Source organism: Lepisosteus oculatus, chromosome 5 (assembly GCF_040954835.1).
Source record: "Lepisosteus oculatus isolate fLepOcu1 chromosome 5, fLepOcu1.hap2, whole genome shotgun sequence".
Taxonomy (NCBI): Eukaryota; Metazoa; Chordata; class Actinopteri; order Semionotiformes; family Lepisosteidae; genus Lepisosteus; species Lepisosteus oculatus.
This window is the reverse complement of record NC_090700.1, coordinates 4591126-4614887: the sequence shown is the minus strand read 5'-3', so window position 1 is coordinate 4614887 and position 23762 is coordinate 4591126. Positions and strand designations below refer to the sequence as shown.

The 23762-nt window shown below is 45.4% G+C and overlaps 2 protein-coding genes across 8 annotated transcripts in view; both read left to right on the top strand.

Moving 5' to 3' along the window:
* LOC102696953 (ribosomal protein S6 kinase alpha-3) overlaps positions 1 to 13213 on the top strand; it is a 52115-nt gene extending 38902 nt beyond the window's left edge. For 6 of the 7 annotated variants that reach the window (XM_069189900.1, XM_069189901.1, XM_069189902.1 and 3 more), the window contains 13 exons: positions 821 to 891; positions 1187 to 1275; positions 1867 to 1931; positions 2232 to 2334; positions 2712 to 2836; positions 4162 to 4287; positions 5080 to 5169; positions 6717 to 6875; positions 7805 to 7966; positions 8303 to 8379; positions 8813 to 8930; positions 9522 to 9662; positions 10110 to 13213. In XM_069189900.1, the coding sequence (XP_069046001.1) occupies positions 821 to 891; positions 1187 to 1275; positions 1867 to 1931; positions 2232 to 2334; positions 2712 to 2836; positions 4162 to 4287; positions 5080 to 5169; positions 6717 to 6875; positions 7805 to 7966; positions 8303 to 8379; positions 8813 to 8930; positions 9522 to 9662; positions 10110 to 10235 (1452 nt within the window). In that variant the 3' untranslated portion in view covers positions 10236 to 13213. The remainder of the gene's footprint in view (positions 1 to 820; positions 892 to 1186; positions 1276 to 1866; positions 1932 to 2231; positions 2335 to 2711; positions 2837 to 4161; positions 4288 to 5079; positions 5170 to 6716; positions 6876 to 7804; positions 7967 to 8302; positions 8380 to 8812; positions 8931 to 9521; positions 9663 to 10109) is intronic. The other variant, XM_006627745.3, reaches the window with a different exon arrangement.
* A 1151-nt stretch (positions 13214 to 14364) lies between these two features.
* LOC102698329 (eukaryotic translation initiation factor 1A X-linked) lies at positions 14365 to 20933 on the top strand. The gene is made up of 7 exons (XM_069189903.1): positions 14365 to 14514; positions 15858 to 15936; positions 16448 to 16551; positions 17002 to 17052; positions 17655 to 17736; positions 18037 to 18128; positions 19100 to 20933. Exons 1-7 carry the CDS (start codon positions 14494 to 14496, stop codon positions 19103 to 19105), a joined length of 435 nt encoding a protein of 144 aa, XP_069046004.1. The 5' UTR covers positions 14365 to 14493; the 3' UTR covers positions 19106 to 20933.
* Positions 20934 to 23762: the final 2829 nt, after the last annotated feature.

The window sequence follows — 23762 nt, the reverse complement described above, 5'->3', positions numbered from 1 at the left end:
GACCCCTACCAAAATTACCAGCAAGTTGTCGGCAAGACTCTTGCTTCTTACAAATTCAGGATTTTGGATGGGAGAGGGTAGGTTCCCTTCCTAAGAAGTCGTGCCACTGCCCTGTCAGATGTCTCTTTGATAGGCTCAAGAAAGAGGAGTCAAATGACTGTTTGTGGAGGTGTGCAAATCGTGTGCTGCCTAGAAGTTGGATTCCGCTAATTCCACTGTGAAAGGAGATGTAATGGCTTTCTTTCTATGTACGGCACTGCCTGTGGAACCAGCTGAGGCCTGAACAATCTGATATTAGAGTACCAAGATGAAATTGGGTGATTAAAAAAATGATGAGTCTGATAGACTCATCATGGTATACCACAAAATTGCATTCCTCGCCAAATAGGACATTCTGGCAGCACCTAATGCCTGAATCACCTCGGCTGCAGAATTGTACTTGGATGATTGCTCAGGTACGTTCTCTTTGTCTGCGAACGGCTGGGTCATTACTTGCAAAATGGCCTCCGAGACTAATTCAGTGCAATTCTGCCGTTATTGAGATGAGACATTTTCCGGTGGAGCTCTGCCCTCTTGCACTCCGATGGATTTTCCAGCAAAGTACTGTTTTTTTCAGGCAGTAGTTCTGCGTTTAACTTTGTTTTACGTGCTCCCCACCTCGGCCTGTCGGATGAGCTCGAGCTGGGAATGATCTGAGCGTTTCAGCACAGTGCCCGTCTTCATAAAGGACTGTGTCTTGATAAATCATCGTGGATAAAGGTATTGGCCTTGTACACGGTATTTATCATTGTCCCACTAAGACGTCCTGTCTTCCCTGCAGTTCGAGATGCTGACTGGGACCTTGCCCTTCCAAGGAAAGGACCGGAAGGAGACGATGACCATGATTTTAAAGTAAGTGCACCGCATCGCTGCAGCAGGCTTGCCCTCTAGCTTACTGCTGACATCGCAAACCTTTCCTGCCTTTTTTTTTACCTGAGCTTCAGCTGCAGTATTTTCACCATCGGGTGCTACACAGAGATTGCACACGGGGGCTTCCGCAGCACGATCACCAATGTCAGCCTGACTCTGTGGAGATCGCGTGTTTCTGTTGCAGACTTAAAAAAAGCTTCTCCAGTCTTCTTTTTCCTCTGGAGCTGGCGTCCCCTGTGTTGCAGTGTCTGACGCGCACTCCCTCCTGTTTTCCCAGAGCCAAGCTGGGAATGCCACAGTTCCTGAGCTCCGAAGCTCAGAGCCTCCTCCGGATGCTGTTCAAGCGGAACCCAGGGAACAGGCTAGGTAAGGCGCCTCGGTCCCTCTGCGTCACCTGTGGGCAACCTCCTCCGCATCCGACACACAGTCCCACACCCGCACCAGCACCAGTAGCAGCTGAAAGAAAAGTGTGTTCAGAGCTTTTCAAAACCGTTCCTTCAGGCAGCACAGTTATTGTAGTGTATGACCACAATGCTGTCACCTTCTGAAAGACTGACAGATGATTTGATGATCCTGGGTACTGACCTCGTTTGTGTCAGGGGGGGGGGGGGCTTTGATGACATGAAATATAGCTGAAGTGACCCATAGTGAGTCGTCGTGCCCATGTCTCCAGCTTTTCCCCCGCATTCTTTTGGAAGGGATGCAGCCGTTCTCCCAGAAATAGGTCGGTACAGCAGAGTTTCATGTACCCCTTACTCTCCTGGTGCATTTAGAAAAAAAATGCATAAGCGAACTTTTAAGATAATGAGTTCAAATCCTCTATGAAAAACATCCTTGTTCTCCAGTGCAGAAGTGGAGTACAGACTATGATATCTTAAGAATCTTCTAAACTAAACCAGGAATTTAGATCAGTGAGCAGCTTCAAAAGATGCAAAGATATGTACTTTTATCCCCTAGGTGCTGGGCCAGATGGCGTGGAAGAAATAAAGAGGCATGCGTTTTTCTCCACGATCGATTGGAACGTAAGTACTTTGTTTCTTCTGCTACCATCCCCTTTCTGAAACAAAGATGACGATTCGCTCTTCAGGACAAAAAAAAGAAAGCAACAGAAAAAAACATCTAAATTAGTCAAGAGGGGAGGAGAGGATAAACCTGTAAGGTGTGTTTTAATAAGAAGTCAAAAGCTAAAAATGGTAGTTTGTGGCCGTTATGTTTGTACTGTTCCCATAACAAAAGAGCTTAAGAAGGCCGCTGAACTCCTGCATGCAGAGTGCTTGGTGTTTGGACATGTCTGACTAATAGAGGGTTGTTCTGTATTATAGAAGCTCTTCAGAAGAGAAATCCATCCTCCCTTTAAACCAGCCTCTGGTCGGCCAGATGACACCTTCTACTTTGATCCCGAGTTCACAGCCAAAACACCTAAAGGTATGACCATAGCAGAGAGAGGCACTGTTAACACGTTTAATTCAGACGCAGGCAGTTTGCGTAGTTGTTAAAAAGGAAAAACTCCACTTGATGTTGGTGTGGCATGAATTCTATTTCAGTTGAGAAACACTTGTATGAATTGGCATTTTTTTTTCTCTTCTGTTTCTTCTCGTCATACTCAAAACATTTATCCTGAATAATACACTTCAGTACTTCTTTTTTCAGCATTGATGTGTAAACATCCTGAGGATGTGTCTTTTGCAAGTGTTTTTACATGGGGTCGCCGTAATGACAGCTGAGGAAAAGGCGTCACTTTTCCACAAGTGATTTCGTTTCATGCTTCTTTCCTGATCCTTGTTTTGCCTGCCTCTGGACAGACTCCCCCGGCGTGCCCCCCAGCGCCAACGCCCACCAGCTCTTCAGGGGCTTCAGTTTTGTTGCCATCACCGCTGAGGAGGAGAGCCAGCCTCTGCCCACCGCCGGCGTGAACTCCATTGTCCAGGTGAGCCACAGCCGCACCCCTCGGGCACCGCCTCGTGTCCTCGAGAGGGCAGCTGGAGCCAGAGGACACAGAGCAGGGAAACAGGAGAGAAATGTGAGGCAGTTATTTACACAGAGGCTTGTCGGAGTCTGGAACAAGCTTGCCTCTGTGTAAGTCGATACCGTTGCTTGTTTTCACGATATGACAGGTTGCCTACTTGAACTGATAGGGTACACCGGCGCCCTCCTGTCACTTTGCACTCTCAGGGACACATATAAACAGCGCTAAATACCTCCTATCTTTGTGTTACATTCATACAATCTGTAACTGTATTGTAAATAGCAGTTGTATAATTTATTGTATCGTAATCCTTACCTAATCCCTAAAAGCTGTCCTTCTACTCTTCTGTGCCTCTTAACAAGCTCGAGGATAAAGCATTTCATTGCCGACAACACCGTTGAACGCTGTACTGTTCGTGCATTGATAAACCTTGATTGATTGACATACTGGGATCAATTGACATTTAAAACCCAGCAGGCTTGACCAGCCAGATGGCAGCCTCTCATCTGTAGATGCCATGTCCTAACCAAACTAGTGGTCCCCGCTACGTTTCCCCACACTGTCCACAAACCTCTCCTGGATTTCAGTGATGTTTCGGCTCCAAGTCTTGTTCCTAAAAACAAAACAAAAGCTGAAGACCCCCACGCAGCAAATAGGAAAGTAAAGAGAATCGAGGTGAAAGTGAAGGCCTGTGTTTTAACAAGATGACTGAAGCTCTGGAAGTGTAAAAATGGAAGTAAGCTCATGTACTGCGGCTCAGTAAGTGTGAAACTGTGTGCATGCTGAGTTCACTAAAACTTCTGCTTTTGTTTTGAGGAAAGTCATGGTATAGGAAGACTGCATGAATGTTCTCTTAATACTTACTGTTGGTTTTGTTTCCCTGTGTTGAATGATTTGGGGAAGTTTAACAAAAGAGCCTGACCTTTACCTCCTCTGTTACACAGCGTATTTTGCCACTTTCTTAATTATTAAGGGATGCAAAAACAGTGTTCAGATAACACTGAGGACGGCGTCACCCAGAAGTTTCTTTTAATAAAAAGAAAAGAATTGCAGGACGTCTGATTCTAGTGAGAAATTCTGTTCTGAGTTGAAATATCTAAATTTGTGATTTTATTGCAGTAAATATCACAGTTGTGTTTAAGTCGATATTTCTGTTTTAATATTGAGTATCGCAGCTTGTAAGTATGGTCTTGGATGGCATTTTTTTTTTGGGATGGCCTTTGTGCAGTAGTGTGGAAGATGCTGTGGTGTAACTATTACTAACCTGGGCTTTGTGTCCTCCTCAGCAGCTGCACAGAAACAGCATACAGTTCACGGACAACTACGAGGTGAAAGAGGACATCGGGGTGGGCTCGTACTCCATCTGCAAGCGCTGCATTCAGAAGTCCACCAACATGGAATACGCAGTCAAGGCGAGTTCTGGCTTGAGCCCATTTGTTGTCATTCCTGATAATTGCGCAGCAGGCATCAGAAAAGGCTTGAGGGACCTCTGTATCTGCTGGTTCCTGATCGCCAGCGCTCATCGATGCCTTCAGTTGATCTGCTTGCTCGTTTGGACTTTTGCTTTACACCATTGTAAGCTCCTGAGATTCAGAGATACTCTCATGCAGCGAGACCTTATGCAGTCTCTCTTCACCTTAGCTAATCCTTCTTTCTGATGAGACAGCATTAACAGCTGAGGGGTCTGATGAGCAGAGACAGATGGGAATGTCTGTGCGTCAGTCACTCCCACTGGGCTTTTTTTTTTCCCTTTTGAGGAGGACCGCCGGTTACACACTAAGGCTGCTCACCTGAAAGAAGGCAGTTCTGATTCTGTGACACATCCCACTGAATGTTTCTCAGGTGAAATTAAACATGGGGCCCCTAAATCTGAAATTAAAATCCATTAGCCCATTAGCCCAATCCATTAGCCCAGGGATCAGGGAGGGAAACTTCTTTAATTAAATTTCCAATATTTTAATATGGCAATTCTATTTTCTAATGCTTTTCCCTTGTAGTTTTCTCAGAATGTACTGGTGTTCAGACTTGTATTCCCCCTCATCTGCAGGCTAATGTCCGTGTAATTCTCATTATTCTTAACTAACAAGGCTTTGTGCATGTGCTGTTTTTCCACTGGGATCTCGTCACTCGTTCTGGGAAGCAAAGGCAGCATGTGGGAGGACAGGTGGCGTTTTGGGAGATTTCACTTATCTGGCCTCTTGCAGATCATCAGCAAGGCCAAGAGGGACCCGACAGAGGAGGTGGAGATCCTGCTGCGGTACGGACAGCACCCCAATATCATCACTCTGAAGGATGTAAGTACGTATTTCATCACCAGCGTTTTGGTGGCATTTAGCTGTCGGTGCTGATGAGCTGTCGCAATGCAGTTCTAGCGCCCCCTGGCAGGTGAGTATGAGATCTGCAGTGCTGGTTTGCAAGCAAGGGGAGATCCTGGGAGGCTTATCCAAGCACAGAAAATGTGGAAAATGGCCATTAAAACCTATGCTCAATGCAGTAGAGTACAAGTATGCAACTTTAGCTTTAGAAACCATTCTACCTCCTAACTCGCACTTGTAAGTCTTTATTCCACTTGATCTCAGATTATTTACGAGATCATCAGCTGCAGGATCCATAAGGTAATTTAAGTTCCAGGCACGACCGGCATAGAGCAGTGGAATGGGAAGAGCACAGAAGTGCCAAGGTTCTTCGCTCTGCTGAGGAAAGAGTGTACTAATAGAAACCAAGTCAGAGCTAAGCCATGGCGAGCAGTGCCCTTACATGGCTTGGATTTGCCTGAAGTTAATGAGCCCTGGATCCGCAGCACTGTGTGACTCAAATTGATGTGGAGCCTCGCAGTGCTGAGTGCTGGCACAGCGTGACCGGAGGGACCTGGCCAGACTATTACAAAGCTTGACTGGCTTATATAATAGCAATACAGCCTGACCCTCACAGCGCAACCAGGGAAAAGAGCCGTGACTCTGGCTGTGCAGCGGGCAGTGCCTTAAATACTGATTTGAACAAGAGCCACTGGGATTGCATTACTGTGCAAGAAACAGCTGAACAGTGCTTAATTAATCCCTTGATGCAAGACTCCTGTGTTGGCCTGGCCAGGAAAATAAATCCTTGACATTTGGGTTAATTAAAAGCCCTTCGGACTCCGATATAGAAGGCAGCGGTAGTCGGCACATTTGTCATCAGCAGGCCTCCTCTCCAGATAGCCAGACCTTTGTTAGTGTCGGCTGGAGCCCATTTATCTGGAAATGGATCGCATACGCACACAGCTGGCAGGTTTGTCTGAAACAAGTGGAGCTTTCAAAGGAAGGTGAATGTTTTTTTTTACAGCTGTTTAGAGGTGTGCATCATTCTATTAATAAATTCTATAATGTACGTATATATTGCAGTGTTAACAGACTTTGGATATCTAAAACTGTCCAAAGTTATGTTAAGAAAAGGAACTTGTTCAATTTCTTTTAAATAGTAGTAGTAATCATAATACGCTTTTGTGTAGGACTTACTTCAAGGGGCTTCGCAGTATTCGGAGGGAACACCCTTCACCCATCACTGTAGTACAGCCCCACCTGGGAGACATGTGGGAGCTGTTCTGTACCAGCAGCCCCACTGCACAGCCGATCAGGGGGAGAGACGTCAGAAATGTCTTTTGCAGTTGAGTAAAGGGCAGCGTTAGAGAGGCCAGATTGTGCAGACTGGAAGTGGGATTTAAACTCGGACTCCAGGGTTAACACCACGACTCTTAAGAGTGCCTGAGGTTTCTTAATGACTGTGTAGTCAGGTCTTAGACCGCCATCTCCTTCAGAAATGGGCGAGCAATCCTCTCTTCTCTCTCCCCCGCCCGTGTGTGCAGGTGTATGACGACGGCCGCTCTGTGTATCTGGTGACTGAGCTGATGAAAGGAGGGGAGCTCCTGGACAAGATCCTGAGGCAGAAGTTCTTCTCGGAAAGAGAGGCCAGCGCTGTTCTCTACACCATCACCAGAACGGTGGAATACCTTCATGTTCAAGGGGTACGTACACCTCTTCTTCTTTTTCTTCTTCTTCCTGTCATGAAGACATGAGTAATGGTGCTTAGGTGAAATCACGGAAAAGCCAAATACTGGAGGTAAAAAAAATGTGGAAATGCTGCTCTTCCAGAAGCCAGAATCTTGTAACTTAAGAACTTTCGAGCGGTCAAGTTGGCATCTTGTTGCGGCTTTCAAAGTCTTCAAGTTGATTAAATATTTAACTTGAAACACCTGTATTTAAATAGTCTGTAATGATGACCAATAATTGTGGAATATGTGGGAATTGTTCGGAATATTTTGCCATGTGGAGATTATTAAACAGTGTGTTAGTTGAAACACGGTTGTCAGATTTGCAGTCTTACATTCCCTCCATTCAGTGTCCTGGCCTTATTTCTCTCAGTCCTGGACTGTTCAGGAAGCGTCAGACTTCCAAACTGCGCTGACAAACAGCAGATTTCTTATTCCTTATTATTCTCATAAAGGAAGAGAGTTAGGTTGAAGAATTGAACCTCCTTTCTGATCTAAAATATTGTTAATATCTTACCAATCACTAATTAGATTTACTAATCTGACCATCCCCGCTCATTATCAGTTTTGGAAATGCACTGCTGTTAAAGAAAGGAACAGGCGCACTTCACAGCACAGAACTGGGCTAGCCAGGTCCAGAGGGGCAGTGATTTGTTAGACCGACATGGTCAGTATTGGTTCTTCCATCTGTATTAATTAAAACATAAACTTAAAAAAAAATCTGTAAAACTAGTCAATCGAATGATGGCTTTGACACGAAGCAGGTGTGCACTTCCTGTTGGATTAGCTCTGTGGAGGAAAGAGAGACAGCAAATGGCAGCAGGCTGAGGCGAGGGCGTACTTGAGATGTTACTGCAGGGCAGTGTTGGCACCCGTGACGTCCCCTCTGCTTCCTGTCCCGCCAGGTGGTGCACAGGGACCTGAAGCCCAGCAACATCCTGTACGTGGACGAGTCTGGGAACCCCGAGTCCATCCGCATCTGCGACTTCGGGTTCGCCAAGCAGCTCAGGGCGGAGAACGGGCTGCTCATGACGCCCTGCTACACCGCCAACTTCGTGGCTCCCGAGGTAGAGCCCCTCCCGTCGAGCTCACTGCCCGCCCCTCCAGGGATTAGTTAGCGGTTGTTTTCCGCCGAGCTGCGTCTTTAATGTTTCACAGCGTGGGGCGGGTCAAGTTTACGGCTTTTTTGGGTTAACCTCTGTCGGTTGATTAGAAAACGTTGAGGGGAATCCATAGTACTGTGCAAATAAATGTAGTGACCCGCTCAGCTGCTCAAGCTGAGCGTGAGATAAGACTGGTCAGCACTGGACCTGTGTGCTTTATTGATAGTGGTGTTATCAGGAGGCAGAAGCATCTCTTTCTTTTCCTGGCCTGTTTCTAAACAAGCTCGTATGTCCCTGCAGGTTTTAAAGAAACAAGGCTATGATGCAGCGTGTGACATCTGGAGTCTAGGAGTGCTGCTATACACTATGCTTACAGGGTAAGGCACACGAGAACCTGTGTATTCTGAAATCTGCAACTCTCTAGTGCCATCTGGGGGCAGTGATAAAGGTTTGCACTACAGTAACTTTGGAAATTAATGGTGAAGCACGTTTATCCCCAGGCTGTGTTGTGGTGGTTGAGAAGTGTTTCTGCTGAATGTGGTTAAATAACATATGCATTTAATGTAATTGGGATATAATTTCCAGCAAGCATAGGTTTAATCTTCAACATTTTACATCTAGAAGGATTAGTGTGTGACTTGGCCAGGTCTGACATGTCTGTATGAGAGAGAGATGTGTATGTGCCTAAGAGAGAGTCTTAGGTCTGTCATACTGTAAACTTAAAACACTTAACCCACAACTGTATTAATTCTCCAGTGTTAACCAGCACAACACAGACGATTTACTTCTGTGGGTTTCTGTTTCATCCAGGTTCACTCCGTTTGCAAACGGGCCTGACGACACTCCAGAGGAGATCCTGGCTCGAATCGGCAGTGGGAAGTTCTCTCTTTCCGGGGGATATTGGAATTCTGTCTCCACAGAGGCAAAGGTATGCATGTGACTGACTGGTGTGCTATCTTGAAAATGCAAACTGCAACGTGCACACACCACGCCGATCTCCACTTTGATGCAGCAGGACAGTACCATACTTACGAAACATTAACAGCTATGCTAGGTCGACACCTGACAGCTCAGTGAAACTGTAAGGCATCCCAGGTTAGTTTGAGAGCAGTTCTTGTGCTGTTCAGTGCTTGATTTTTTTCCTTTGAAAATGGCGTGCATTGCTTGCTTAACAAGTCCCGTCCAGTTAGATGAGCTGGAGTTTCACAGTGAGGCCCACACACCTCCAGATTCAACTGTGCATCCAGTCTGCGTTCAGCAGGGGCCCTGTTCCTTTCTGATTGACTTGGGTGTGAGCTGTGCAGATCAGCAGGCCGATCTGTTCACATCCGGGATCCAGGCGCGCACACGCACACACGCACAGCACAAAGCAGGGGGGAGGTTCTGTGAATGTGGTGGACGTGAACAAACCGTGGAAGTCTCACGCGAGACAAACGCATGAGGAAGGCCCCGAGGGCGGTGCGGCGGAGTGGGCTGGCAGAAGCCATGCCGGTGACCTACCGCTGCTGTCTCGCCACAGGACCTGGTGTCCAAGATGCTCCATGTGGATCCACACCAGCGCCTGACCGCTGCCCAGGTGCTGCGGCACCCCTGGATCATCCACAGAGACCAGCTGCCCCAGTACCAGCTCAACCGGCAGGACGCGCCTCACCTGGTGAAGGTAACATCCCCGATCACCCCTGCAGGCCAGCCTTCTGGGAAGGCACAGGCTTTTTTTCTTTTTTTTTTTAATCCCGAGTTGTTGTTGTTTTTTTGTTTTTTTTAATGGAAAAGCAGTCCCACAAAAGTGGTTGTCCACAAATTCAGAGCCACGCTTTGGAAACTTGGGAGTTTTCTTTTCCCACCAAACGTTTGTTGCCTTACTGTGCAGTCTGTAGAGGGACCGAGGGAAAACATCTTGTGTGCACATTTCATCGTACTCCTGGCAGCCCTGAAGGCAGGAAGTCATGCTTATATGTACAAAGACGAGCCTACAGATGAGATTTCGTCATAGCATTACGCCAGCACTAGAGCTACAGACTTCTTATTCCAAGGTCTCTTAGGAGGGAAGTTTATTCTATTGGTTTAACGGCATCGACTCAGATTAGTCTTTTTTTTTCCCCCATAGGGAGCAATGGCGGCAACATACTCCGCTCTGAACCGGAACCCCCTGTCTCCAGTGCTGGAGCCAGTGGGCTGCTCTACCCTAGCCCAGAGGAGGGGCATCAAGAAGCTGACCTCAACAGCCCTGTGACCTCACCAAGTCCCCCAGACAACCTTTGACCCCGAGCCAGCTGGGGCACCCTGCTCCCACAGCCGACCTCTAGGCCCCCACCGGACCCCTGCTACATAACGAGCTCCGTGGCCCTGCCACGATCTCCTCAACGCCAAATACGAGCGTGGAATCGGAAGCTGAGTCTTTCCCCACGAACAAAGATATTAACTGTACATCCGCTCAATGGGATATCAAATATTTAGCTTGTACAATCATTGCTGCCTCTAAACTGAAAACTGTTGCGCACCCATTTAAAGTTTTCTTTTATATGGGGAGTAAATGTACTGTATAGTAAACTTCTTGATTTTTTTTGAGCAATTAGAAATATTTACATGCAAAAATCTGAATATATATATACTCTACGAGATTTATAAGTATGTATTAGATTCAAGATTTATAGCTTTTGTCTTACTGAGCTACAGTTGATTCACTGTATTATGAGTAAGGACTTTGCTGCAGTAGGACAGCAGTCTAATGTAGTGATCTGCTCAGCTGTGACATGTCAAGTGGTCACCTTGCTAAAGCTGAAGACGCCCCTGCAGGAGCTGGTCTGCTCACCTTAATCGGAATCCTGCAGGACGCTGGAGAATGAACTGGGATAAAACAGCGTTCAATGAGGAAACGTTCTGAGAATATTACACTAACAGCCACAGCCAACAGTTCTGCATTTTTGCAAAGGGACAAACGTTTGCTCACCCAGTCTTCTGCCCGGACCCTGGCCGCAGGGTGTCTGTCACAGCGCAGACGAAGCAGAGATTGGTGTTGGGTCTCGGCTCATCCTACACGCTGTCATTTTTCCCCGCTTCTTTATTTTTCACATTGCTCATTTGAACAACAGAGAGGGTGGTGTCCTCGACGGGGCGGGATGCTGGTTAACATTACAGATAATCTCAGGAAGAACTTCTTCTGTTCGGTCTTCGTTCCCCCCCCTCTGACCCAGTGTACGCACGAGGGCAGGGCGCGTCTCGAGACGGGAGGCGCCCCTTCGTGTGTGCTGGTCTGATCCCCTGCCGCTCTCCTTACCTTCTCTCTTGACAAGGCTTTCAGGCAGAGCACCAGCGATCCGAGTGCCTGGAATTGTCCGTACAACTGTCCCCGCCTTCGCTCTGCTTCTCTGAGGTTGCGTAGGGATTTTCTGCTGGTAAAGACGGCTGCGCGGTTCCAGTAGATCTTCTGCAACGAGAGACGAAGGGTCTTTAAACGTTAACTTAGTAGACTGAATCGAGTGATTGCTCTAAAGCCGAAACCCGCAAGACCCTGCTGCCGATGAGGATCACGGTTGTGCACTTACTGTAACTCTTCAGCTGATGCTATTGACTGTCAACCCTGAATCACAGGGTTGATGCAGTAAATGCATTGTGTGACCTGAACCCAGCTTTGCAAGTCCATCTACGTTTATGGAAAGAACAAACTTTCTCACGTGAGATGAGGTGACGGATGGACAAAATGCTGTATTTGGGGGAAAAAATACAAATGCACAGATTTCTTAGGATGACCACTTAAACCTACTTGATTGCATTGAATAGCATGGAACTGCTGTATGTAGAAAAGGAGACAAAGGAGAAAATGTGATCATATTAGCACCGTCCAGTGTGAGAGAGACCAGTAAAAGAAAAATTTCAGGTGTTTTCTTTTTTTTTTATTTGTTTTGCAAAATTTAAGTGGGAAATGCAAAAATTGGTGTGCTTAGAGTTACTGATGTGTGGGCGTGCACACTGTTCTGAGCTGGGCTGAGAGTACGAGAATCCATTACCAATATCTGGAACACAATAACAACTAAAACCACTATAGCTGGAAGGCTTTCATTTGGGTAAAAAATCAATACCAAATCTCTTCCTGAAGTCCTTGCAGTATTAAAGTACTGCACAAAATGTATCTGTCAAATGGGACAAATGGTCAAAAACCTGAAATCCTTGATTAGTGGTTCACCTACAAAATCAGCAGTGTACCAAATAAAATGTACAGACTGATTAATAGCCATTTCTTTTCTTGGAAATTCATTCTTCACTGTACCTGTCGAAATTACTTTGAATCTGTGTCTTTCCAAGAAATCAATGGAGAGGCTGTTGATACAAGCATTGGTTGTTTTATGATGATCAAGAAAAACGATCGGTGGATTCACATGATCTTGCTTGCAGAGAATGGTTTCGGTGCAGGCTCATGGTGATGAATGAGAGGTTGTTCTACGTGTGTAACCGTCAACACAGCACTTACTTGATCTTCTCAGCCATTGACTGCCAGTGCAGAAGTGTCGTAGGGAGAGCATGCTGGGTAAAGCGCGTGTCAGACAGTTTTCCTCCTGTCTTGCTGTTGTCAGTCGTCTTAATCTGCCTGTTCGGTCTCTGCTGGCGAGAGGAAACCCGCGTCTAAGCTCTTACTGTACTGGTGTGAGAAGAAGGGCAAGACTCCAGCAGATAAAGATCCTGTTAATCTGTATTTTAGCTTTATCTTGTTAGCACAATTTAAAAGGGACATGTAAAGATGAGGGATGTAATTATTTAAAAAATACTTTGAATCAAATTTTTAAAGGAAAACAAAAAAAAAGGAATCAGATGTATTATTTTTATATACTTGTATGAAATCACACTTTCTACTAGTTTTCTTGTGCATGGCTTGTGAGGTCAGTGTGTATATGACTTGGGTATTCACCCTACATCAAGGTGTTTATTATTTTTGATTTCTGGGGTGGGAGCTTGTGCAGCACACTCTGCGTTTGTCACAGTTTCTTTAGGAAACAAGCTGATTTTTTGGGAAATGCCATCTTGCTTTACATGAGAGCTGACTGCTGGGTTGCTTCAAGTCTTAAAGTGTCAGATGTTAAATTTCTGTCCTCAGTTTATGAAAAGCACTGGAAACCTTTATCTGCTTGTATATCTCAAACAGCGAGGCGGGCTTTTTTTTGTAATCTTTGAAAAAGAAATAAATTTCTATGAAAAATAAACAATTCCCATATATAAGGCGTGTTTGTTCTCTGTTGTAAAGATTTTTTTTAATGGATTTCCCTATCTGTATCCGCAAACAGAAGCCAGCAGGTGTGCACGTTGGAATACAGTTCAGGCTGAGAGGAGAACAAAACCACTCATGTCACGACAAAGTCCATTCTCTCCGTGTTTTGTTCATCTTTCCACAATTTATTTTTGAGATGTTGAGTTTGAAGGAGCCCGTAGCCAAAGGTTTTATTTTCATTTTGACAGATTTGGCCTTTACATCGGGTTATTTCTGAGAACAGCTCGCGCAGCAGCGTGAAATCCACAGCCTTGGCATTAACCCTCGGGTAGCCTGGCTCTGGCACTGTTGGTGCGAAAATGAAAGATCCGTTTTCTGGAGGCCTAGGACAAGTAAAACCTTGACGGACATCCATTTGAACCGATTGGAGGAGAGTTTCGTTGGGACTGGGTTCCAGGCCCACAACAGGGACTGTGCAGGGGCCAGCATTACCACCCTGTGGCCCTAATCAAGTCAGATCTCGGACACCCAGCCAGTCTGGACCCGCTCGGTATCGGAACGGGAGACCTTTACAGGAAACCAGTTTCATGCTGTAAGTGGAATTGCTGGACCAGTAGGTGGTAGTTTTCTTCCTGGAGCAGGATCTTTGAACCAATGCTCCAGTATGGTGTAGGTGAAGGAGGTTTAAGTCCTTCTGTTGAGCTGTTAAGGCCAGGTCCTCACTGCTTAAGTCATTAAAGCTGTCAAAGGCTCTAGGCACTGCTGATAGGAGTTACAAGTCTTAACGCCAGAGTCATGTGTAAATTCATAATCCGGCCTCCATATGACTTTCCCACCTTCAAATGCAACTGATAAAGCAAATTCTCACTGCTCCACCTGGTCGGCTTGAGAGAGGAGTGCGCCTGCTGTGTGGCACTCCGGTAGGAGTAAAGATCTTGACACGTGCATACAGGTAGATTGGGAAATGAGTAAATCTGGCATCCCTGTAGTGATCTGTTTTTATGAAGGAACATTATTAAGGCAGCTGTTCCTCGTCGCCGCTCTTGACCAGGTCTGTACGGCAAACCGAAATACAGACGGTTGTCTTTTTTTTTCCCCTCCCTCTGAGAGGAAGTATAAATAAAGCTTTTTTTGAAGCGCCGCTTTCGCGCATGTGCAGTGTGTCCGGCGAGGAGGAGCGACTTCCTGCGGCGTTGTTGAGGAAGGAGCGAGTCAGCGAGAACGAGTGTGTCGCTGTCGTTGACATTTGGCTTAACAACACGGAGAGGGTTCAGTCCGCTTGCTAGCGAATATGCCGAAGAATAAAGGTAAGGTTCTGGGGAATGTAAGGATCCTTTCCGTCGGGACTTGAGTCTGACGCGGCCGTATTTTAGCGTGAAGCAGAGACGTGCACTGTGAAAACGTGATCCATCTTTTTTTTTTCCACGGGTCCCGGGATTCGGTGATTTCACGACGCATGTTTCCTGTAGGATTATGGTATCGGCACCTGTAGAGCCTTAATTCTCAAATTCTGGTTTTATTTATCTGTAATGTTCATTTTCGGTCTTCATGCGTTCTTGGCCCCTTTGTATTCCGAGTACTTAAGGGGGAAAGTTGAGAGCGAATGTTGTTCTCGATTTCACTCCTCGTCTCGATGAACCCCGCCAGTATTTAGCCTGCGCAGCGACTTTCCGATGCCGGGGAGTAGAAATGACGACTCGCCATATCTTTGGGCTCGTAGACGTGCCGTGTCAGTGCTGGTGTGCGACTAGGCCCTGCTTCCTTTACGATTTCCTACACGTCGTTATCGTGGGGCCACATTGTAACCCACCGCTAACCAGAAAGCGAGCGCGATTCATGGCCACCGTTGAGGATATCAGTAATCCCGGGGGCAGGCGAGGGAGTGCAGGAGCAGAGCTGAACTGGCTGTTTTCTGCGGCCTTGTCCAGCCCGTTTATTTTTTAGGTTCTGATGATCCCACATTGAGGTGGCTGACGCTTTCAAACTATTCACGCTCCCACTGCACAGCAGTCTGATCCACTCCAGGATTTACGGAGTTTTTTTTTTTTTTTTGAGGACAGTCCAGTCCCGGTCCAGGAGGGCTGGTGTGTTTGTTTTCCCAGCCATTGTAAAGCAGCAGTATATGAAGGGCTGTTAAATTTGTCCAGTTAATCCAGTAACCCGCTAGCTTCTCCCGTTAAGAGCCGAGTTGCAGTAAAAAAAACCGCGCACACACACCGCTCCCAAAGGGACCAGGATCAGACAGTGCTAGGTGTTGTCTCTTTCAGAAATGTTTTACAACAAAAAGAATAGAGTCCAAGGTCCTGTTTGTTTAGAACAACTTCTTATAGCAGCATTGGTTGTTCACAGTGGGCAACATATATTGTTAAAAATACGTAACTAGCCTGTGATCTATCCTGGAAAAACATGTTTGCACATTTTTAGGAAAGTTTCAGTGGAATCCCGACCCCCCTTATGTAACAGGTCTCATAGTTTATAATAAAGGTCGTCTTTGGAATATTGTCATAATAATTCAGGACAAGATACAGTTTGGGCTGTGGCTTTTTAAACAGCAGTAGTCCTGAGCATGCATTTTTGTTTTGTGTTCTGTCGTAGCAGAAGTTTAAACTTAGACCTAGGAAACTAAAGGCTTGACCTTTTTCTTCCTTAGGTAAGGGAGGTAAAAACAGGCGACGTGGTAAGAACGAGAATGAGTCTGAGAAGAGAGAGCTGGTGTTCAAAGAAGACGGCCAGGGTGAGTGCCGGACAGTGTCGGAGGGGGAGCACCGCTGCTCTTCCAGTCAAATAACTGCTTTTTTCCCCTTAATTCTGTTATTTTGTGCGTGTGAATTTCTGTTCTTGTTCGGAGCGATTTTGTTTCCATCTTGACATGTGCCGACCGCTGCTGTTCCTCTCACAGCGGTCGGTGCAAGTAGCTGTGGCTGTTTCGGCGGTGTGCATCATATTTGTCAGCACCTTTATTGGGGTAGCAGGGTACCCCTACTCAACAAGCAATAACGTGCCAGAAATACACGAGTTAAAACTTTTTAACTTTATGAATAAATATTTGCTAGCACGTGGTCCGTCCTGAAAAAGGTCTTTAAACCCTTCTATAATTTGCTCTTGTCGAGGCAGCAGTGTGAAGCAGCGCTCAGGCCTTCAGACATGTAATTGGAAGGTCGCGTTCAGTTTCGTCAGGTAAAAGGTCTGCACCCTGAAGCTGACGGCCGTGCTCAGGGTGTCCTCTTGTTCCTCTGCTCTTCTAGAGTACGCCCAGGTAATTAAGATGCTGGGGAACGGGAGGTTGGAAGCCATGTGTTTCGACGGCATCAAGAGGCTCTGCCACATCAGGGGGAAGCTAAGAAAAAAGGTATGGTGCGCTGTCTGAAGCCGATTCAAGGGGACTGAACGTCTGACCAGAACCACGAGTGACGGGCCTTTGACGAAAGTAAAATCAGGGTGTTGGGGTGACGGGATTGGGTCGTGTGTACAAATTCCACTGAGAGTCGGCCACAGAGAGGGGAGGTTGTTGGCGGTGGGGGGAAGTATCTGCCTATATCTCAGCAGCCGGCCGTCCAGAACATATCTGGGCCGAGCGGCATTGTACAGAGTGGTTTGACGTGCCGCCCTTGCCACTGGGAACTACATTCAGTCCTTGGAGGAATGGACTAGTTCAGGTGGAGGTTAATCCAGTTATTGGTTTTGTTGCAGCTCAGCTTGAAAGGCCTAAAGTCACATGCTTAAATAACATTGTCTTTAAGAGCTAAATGAGCTTGTATGCATGTCAAGACTGTGGCTTTTTGTTTTTGTCCCCCACTAGGTTTGGATAAACACATCTGACATCATATTGGTGGGCCTGAGGGACTATCAGGTTAGTCAGTGATTGCATGCACCCAGACCAACGCCTCTGTCTGTTCCTTTTTCGCAGTCTTGCATTTGCTGGGTTTAAACCGCTTCCTGCTTCACTCTGGCTGATGGACACTGAAGCCTGAGGCCAGGGGTTCCCAGTCCTCGATCTGGAAGCCCCCACACGTTGCTGGTTTTTCTTCCAGCTGAGTTCAGAGTTACACAGTCAGACCCTTCGGGCTGAACTCCAGCATTAACTTGACGCTGTTTTCTGCTCTTAAACATGTCCGAGGTCGCCTTTTAACTATTGCGACTCGCAAGTAACATCAAATTCAACACATTTCTAAGGCGGAAAAAATCTAGCTCATTCTCTTACTGTACTCCCTGCCCTGCTGTCGCTTTTGCCTTTGTAAGCAGTTCTGTTTCTAAGTTTTCTTTTTGTTTTGACTCTTGTGTGTTCCAGCTGGAATTCTTTGCAAATGTGTTGGTGGGCTTGAGGACACTAATGAATTTATTGCAGTTAGCTGTGATATTCACAGGTGTTAGGAAACAGAATTTGTTGTTGTATTGTCCTGAGATGTAAACCCCCCCTCATGAGCTGTGTCTCTGATCGCCCCTTCCTCCCAGGATAACAAGGCAGATGTCATTCTGAAGTACAACGCAGATGAAGCCAGGAGTTTGAAAGCGTATGGTGAACTTCCAGAACACGGTGAGTTTTTCTTTCTGAACGATCAGTGCTTTTGCCTGTTCGGTTATGAAGTAAGTGCTTCCAGCACACACTGTTTCCGGCTTCTGGGCTGTGACAGAGCGGGCTTGTTTGAGATGCAGGTTTGTAGGGAAAAGGCTATTTCAGACAGCACCTTTGAAATATTTGAACATCTGTTGACTGTAAGCGCGACTGGTTTACACTGTCAGTTTCAGAGGGAGACGTGTTCATATCTTATTAATCATTCTCTAACCTGCATTTGAGATTCCCTATAATCTTTTTCTTTTCCTTTTCCTTCCTTAGCTAAAATCAATGAAACAGACACGTTTGGTCCTGGAGATGACGACGAAATTCAGTTTGATGACATCGGAGATGACGATGAAGACATTGACGATGTGAGTACTGCACACTTGGCTGATCTGTGGCTGCAGAAGCACCTGGGCTCCAGAGTCGCCGAGTGGTTTGCGTTTGTGTTCAGGCTCGCGACTTCAGTACTCTCTTAAAACGGAGGCAATACATGTGTGCTTGTAGGCTCCCAGCTCCAGCTAGCTCAGCCAGGAGCTCTGCTTGAGCCCAACAGGAATGACTATCTCGGCTGGGCGGTGCTGAGCTTGGGCGGGTCTGAATTGGCCCAATCGCCACACCTCAGCAACCCCTGCTGCTAGCTGGGGGCAGCTGTGAGTTGGCTCTGCTCTTCCTGATAGCCGGGCCTCTCCTGCAGTCAACGTCCACTGCAGTGGCTCACAGGACAGCTGGATGATAGAATCGGTGGTGGCATCAGCAGCACACGTTTTGCAAGAGACCTATGTTGTCTTCATGCCGACGTGGCGCATTCAGCTCTTTCCTAAATCAAACACGTTTTACTCAAACTGTCAGGTCTGCAAGACCGTCTTCTCTAGAGTCTGTTTGATCTGGGGCTGTGTTTCTGTTCTTCTGTCTGGCCTGCCCCAGTAGGGACATGAAGCTGGGGGTAAGCAGGCCACATCCTATTCATGGTCATGCACACACAGGTCAGGTCTTCAGTATTTGGCATCTTTCAGAAACGTACTTGCTTTGCTGCCCTTTGTGGGCATTGATCTATTTCTGTCCCGAAGCCATTATTGCATGATGTACAGTGCTGTAGATTTTAGCACACGTTGCTTGAACATGGTTCAGTTGCAGACCTGTACTGTTTGTGCACGCTCTGGACAGGAGCAGGGAATCACTGGGCCCACAATGCCAATTCATAACCTGTTTAATGAATCAAATGCAGGTGTATGATGAATATCTTCATGTCTACAGAATTTAGGAGTTGTAAGCAATTTGCATCACAGACTTTTACCTGTTCATATGAATAATTTCCCCCCTTCTTTCCTCTTTTTTTCAGATCTAATTTTGGACTTTAAGTTGTCTTCCTAAGCAGCACTGACTCCTCTGCTATGGAAGACAAACGAAGACTCTGGTCAACCCTAAAACAAACAGGAGTCCATTTTCTGTCCCTAAGTCCAACAGTTCCAAATCCCATCGGTGGTAACAAATATCAGATTTCTCAGTTTTGTTTTAACATATTTATATTTTATTTCAGTAGAGGTGGAGTTTATGGTCAAATACAGAATAAATTTACAATAAAAAGTTAAATCATTTTATGCTTTGTCTGAATTTTTTATAGTCTTGGTAACAGCGTATGGTCAGTTAAGTTTATGTATAAAGCGATGGATGGTTGCAGTCTTGTCTGCTGCTGCTGGTCCTTTTTATATAGTTTTCCTCTTAGTTTCAAAGGCCCATTTGTGTCAATGAAAGTTAGCTAGGTTGTTTCTACTGATTTGAAAATTGACTTCTTGATTATTATTTTTTTTCCCATCCACGAGGTGTTTTCTGTGGGTTATTAACTGTTCACTGCTTTCTCTGTCCCGTTTTGTGGTGGGGGAGTTTTCTGAAACAGGACACGGAGGGTAGTGACCGACCTTCGGTGACCCAGGAATTTCAAACTTGTCCATGTCACGGTGTGTTATTACACAGTGTGGGGGGGGGAAATGTGAATTGATTACATTTTGTTAAGTAGAATAATCTTTTCATTGTGAGAAGTTATTTTGTATATGGCAATGTTTTTACAGTGTTACAATACTTCTGTAATTAGAGAGAGAGAGAACTAAAGATGCATCATCCTGTGAAATGTTCCCTACTGCCCAGACCTGGTATATTAATCTACATCCCTATGCCTGCCTGGAGTGAAAGGCCAGTAGATGGAGCTGTTGCAGAACACTAGATAATCTTACCACATGGTAGTTCTTATTAATGCGCTCACAGAGGTATTTTAAAACGTTTACAAAGGGGAATTCAAATCATTCTCTCTATTTTTGTAATCATCATTTATAGGACTAACATTCTTTCTGAAATGAGGGATGCCTTCTACCTGAAACGGATAAGATAACATTAAGAATTGCTTGTAATGAAAGGAGTACCAGATCTTTAAGAGCGGAGTAGGTTTCTGTTGTCTGCAGAAGGCCTGTCATGAGCACTCCTGCAGTCTTACACTGATGTAGCTGGTTTTCAGGAATAGCTTGTTTTTTTTTATTATTTGAAAATTAATTTCAGACTACCCCGTGTTAGTTTTATGGTTGTTTGTTCAATAGACTGAAGCACATTGTGCTGTTTTGTCCATTCCTATTAACATGGGTGGAAGTAATGCTTTTTGGGGGGTTTTGAGGCACTGTCCTGTTGCACATGGCAGTGAAGTGCTATGAGGGACAATAGTAGGTCATTCATGCTGATGATGTCGCAGGTGATGTCACTCAATCTTGCTCTAGACCTGACAGTAGTAAGCTTCAGCAATTTCTGTAAGCATTTTTTTATTTCAGCTGATCTTAAAGATTTGGACTCCTTACCAGAGCAGCTGTTCATTGTGACAGGTTAGCCTGTGAAGTCCACAATTTTCTTTTGCTCAGCCTTTATCTGAATGCCACTAACCAGTTACAAAGTCCTGAAACATTTGAAAGATCTGTCCCAGGTTTCAAAGACCTAAGGTTCTGTTGGATGTCTGTCACTGAAATGTGTTGTCCCTTGTCTGTATTGTACAAATAGGCTGTTGACTACCATGCTGTATAAATATATACTGCTTAACAGCCAGCTTGCTCATACTAAAATTGTAGACTGCATTGTCATGTTCAAAATACTTGTACTTAAGTAGATGCATATGTTAAACATTAAATTTCTAAACAGTATTTTTTTTTCTCAAGTCATGATTGCAGAATAAAGCATCATTAAAGGAGTTTATAATAAAATACCAACTGGAGTGATCATATTGTGTTCACTTGTATTTTCAGCTGTACACATGTGACTGAGTAAGCTAAGTATCCGCATTAGGGATGTCCCTTTCTTATCCTGGAGGACTGGTGTCTCAAGGGGTTTTCCTTACAAAATAACACAAAATGTGTCTCTTACTGAGCTTAACCGGCTGGTTGCTTGACTGCAGCAGATGTTTTAAGGAACAGTTTAAATTTTCTGAGCTTTTAAGGTGATGGGTTACCAGTCTTGTCCTGGGGACCCACATGACTGCTGGTTTTTGTTCAATTGGAGCACTCAAAGAATCGAACCCTTGATAGGCCTTATAAATAAGTGTGATTTGAACTCTGTCATTTATTTCCATTCCTAAACACGTAGGAGATGGACTTTTAACCATGGTGTTTCTTAAGTAACTTAAAATCGTTCGAGTAGGAAATCTTTAAGAAGATTCCAACCTAAGAATTTTCTGGTTCAGTTGAGGAATCATTGAAGTTAAGAGCTCGGCAGGAATAAAAATCAATGTGCTTTAAAGAGATGTAGATAACCTACAGACACACTGGACACCCCTGGTCTACATTACAGATAACGTAAATCTTAAGATAAATTAAGAAGGCTTTTTTCACTCTTAGTTTTGTCATGAAAAACTACAAAACAAGGAGGAAATATGCTTTGGCTAGCAAAGAACTCTAGTTTCTTGGTAGGTTCTGTACAGAGCTTCTCTGTGCCAATGACCATAGTGCAGTATTTGTTTTCCTATGCTCTCGCAAGATACACAAGGCAGCCTCATTCCTCAGCCAAGAATCAGCCCAACAGCTTTTTCTGTTGAATCACTTTAAACTGGGGTGATTGAATTAGGTGCAAGTCATTGATTCTATCAAGCAGTCAGCTGGTTGGATCCATGAGCCTTGCTGTCGATATTTTAGTCCCATGGGTTTCTGGATACCTCTGTGCCCATGTGCCTTGCTACAGTGCTTGAATACGGAAGGAACCAATCTTTTTATCGGTCGGTGAAGGCATGTGCCCAATAGACGTCAATGCCTGGGAGTCTGTTCAATGGTAAAGCACTTTGAGCTGTGTACTGAAATTACAAGTATGCCATTCTGAGCTGATATTAGGATTGTTGAATTATATTCAGTGTATTGTACTTACGAGTATGTTTCAGTTCTTTCTCAGATGTATAGTATGGGAGAAGTTTTCATTTCATTCGTTAATGTGTGCTTTCCTTTGACCTCAAGGTTAACCAATAGAGCAAAGCAATTCACAAAGACCTAAACATTTTAAAAATTGTCCTTAGTAAAGGTTTTTTCATTGGCTCAAAATTTTACAATGCCCCCAACTGTACTCATAACACACCCTCAATAGCTGGATCTCAGGCCTTGTTTTTAACTTGGATGATAACAACCAGCAGTGACCCAGTTTAAATTTCCTTTTGTTAACACAATGACTGCGTCTTCCATATAAAAGACAGCAGCTGTGCACTTGCTGTACCTGCAAAAGTTTTACGGTCGTAAGGAGGCCCCTTTCTAGACCAGCTTTGTTGTTAATCCTGTGTGATGTGCGCTGTGCCTTTTCCTGGAATCCGTTCAGGAGATCGCAGGTACGTCATTTCGTTACTTCTGGCTTGATGCTCAGGGACATGATGTGGAGCGACAGCTCGGGAAGACTCGTGTGTTCCTGCAGGCCTGTGTGGCTTTGTGTCTGGGTTGCTTTCCCATGAGTTCACTGACACGCTTCCCCGTGTCACATGGGCTCACCCTGGACTCCCGAGAGCACAGCTTGGAAGGGCTTTCTCCTTGTTCTTCCTCATTTCACACCGGCATCAGTGCCCCCAGGACGTTAGAGGATCGCTCTGATCTTTGGAAGGCAGCGCTTGTCCCCTTTGACTACAAAGACATCCAGGACTGAAAAGCCGGAGTGCCTGTGTGGGAGACGAGAGGAGCGTTACAGGCGCGCGTTCCTCGTCTTCACATCGATACCCCTCGAGTAAACGTGCTGGCACCACGCCAGGAGTCGTCGCGGGAACTCGGAGCTCAACCCTGAAACCAGTGTCCGTTTTTCCCCTCTGCTCTTGCAGACGAGGCCTAAGGGTGACGTGCTGCACTTGTTTTTTCAGGCTTGTGAGCAAAGATGGGCGAAGTCGTCACAATGAGACAACCCCTTTCTCTGCCATGCCAGAAAAGATTTAAAGACGTCCTAGCTTGATAAGCCGCCTTAAAAGGTGCTATATTAAAATACATGTATTATTATTGTTAATAATAATAATCATTTAAGATCCAGGAGCCAGTACACACAGTATTTCCTCATTCTAATTGATGTTGCTTGCTATGATTGTAAACAAAAGTCTTCTCAAAAGAAGGCTTCATATCATGCAAGTGTATTGCATTTGGAAATCAATTGAATGGAGTCATGAAGTCATGGAAATATGTAAACTACTGGGATGCCTAGCCAATGTCATATTTCCAGACTGGGAGAAGGACTCCCCAGTTTACCTTGCAGGCAGAGGCTGTGAGTGTGAGGTTGCCTGGGTTGTGCACACTGGAACGGGGACTCACCAGCCTCTACAGACCTGCAGCTGAACAGCGTGGACCAACCTTATCTCCCCCATCCATACGACTGCGAGAGCCTTCACAGTCTGAAAGCACCGTTTTCTCCACTTCTCTTCCAAGCCTTCACGTCTCGTGTGAAGTGCCGAGTTAAACACAAGTTAACTGTACTTGATTTTATTTTTCTATTACTTAAGGAATGATCGGTCTCACGTGAACGCTCTT

Coding starts and splice junctions, on each gene's coding strand:
- LOC102698329 (XM_069189903.1), top strand. CDS start 14,494: ATGCCGAAGAATAAAGGTAAG. Junction 16,552..17,001: donor GGGGGAAGCTAAGAAAAAAG/GTATGGTGCGCT, acceptor GTCCCCCACTAG/GTTTGGATAAACACATCTGA. Junction 17,053..17,654: donor TGGGCCTGAGGGACTATCAG/GTTAGTCAGTGA, acceptor CCTTCCTCCCAG/GATAACAAGGCAGATGTCAT.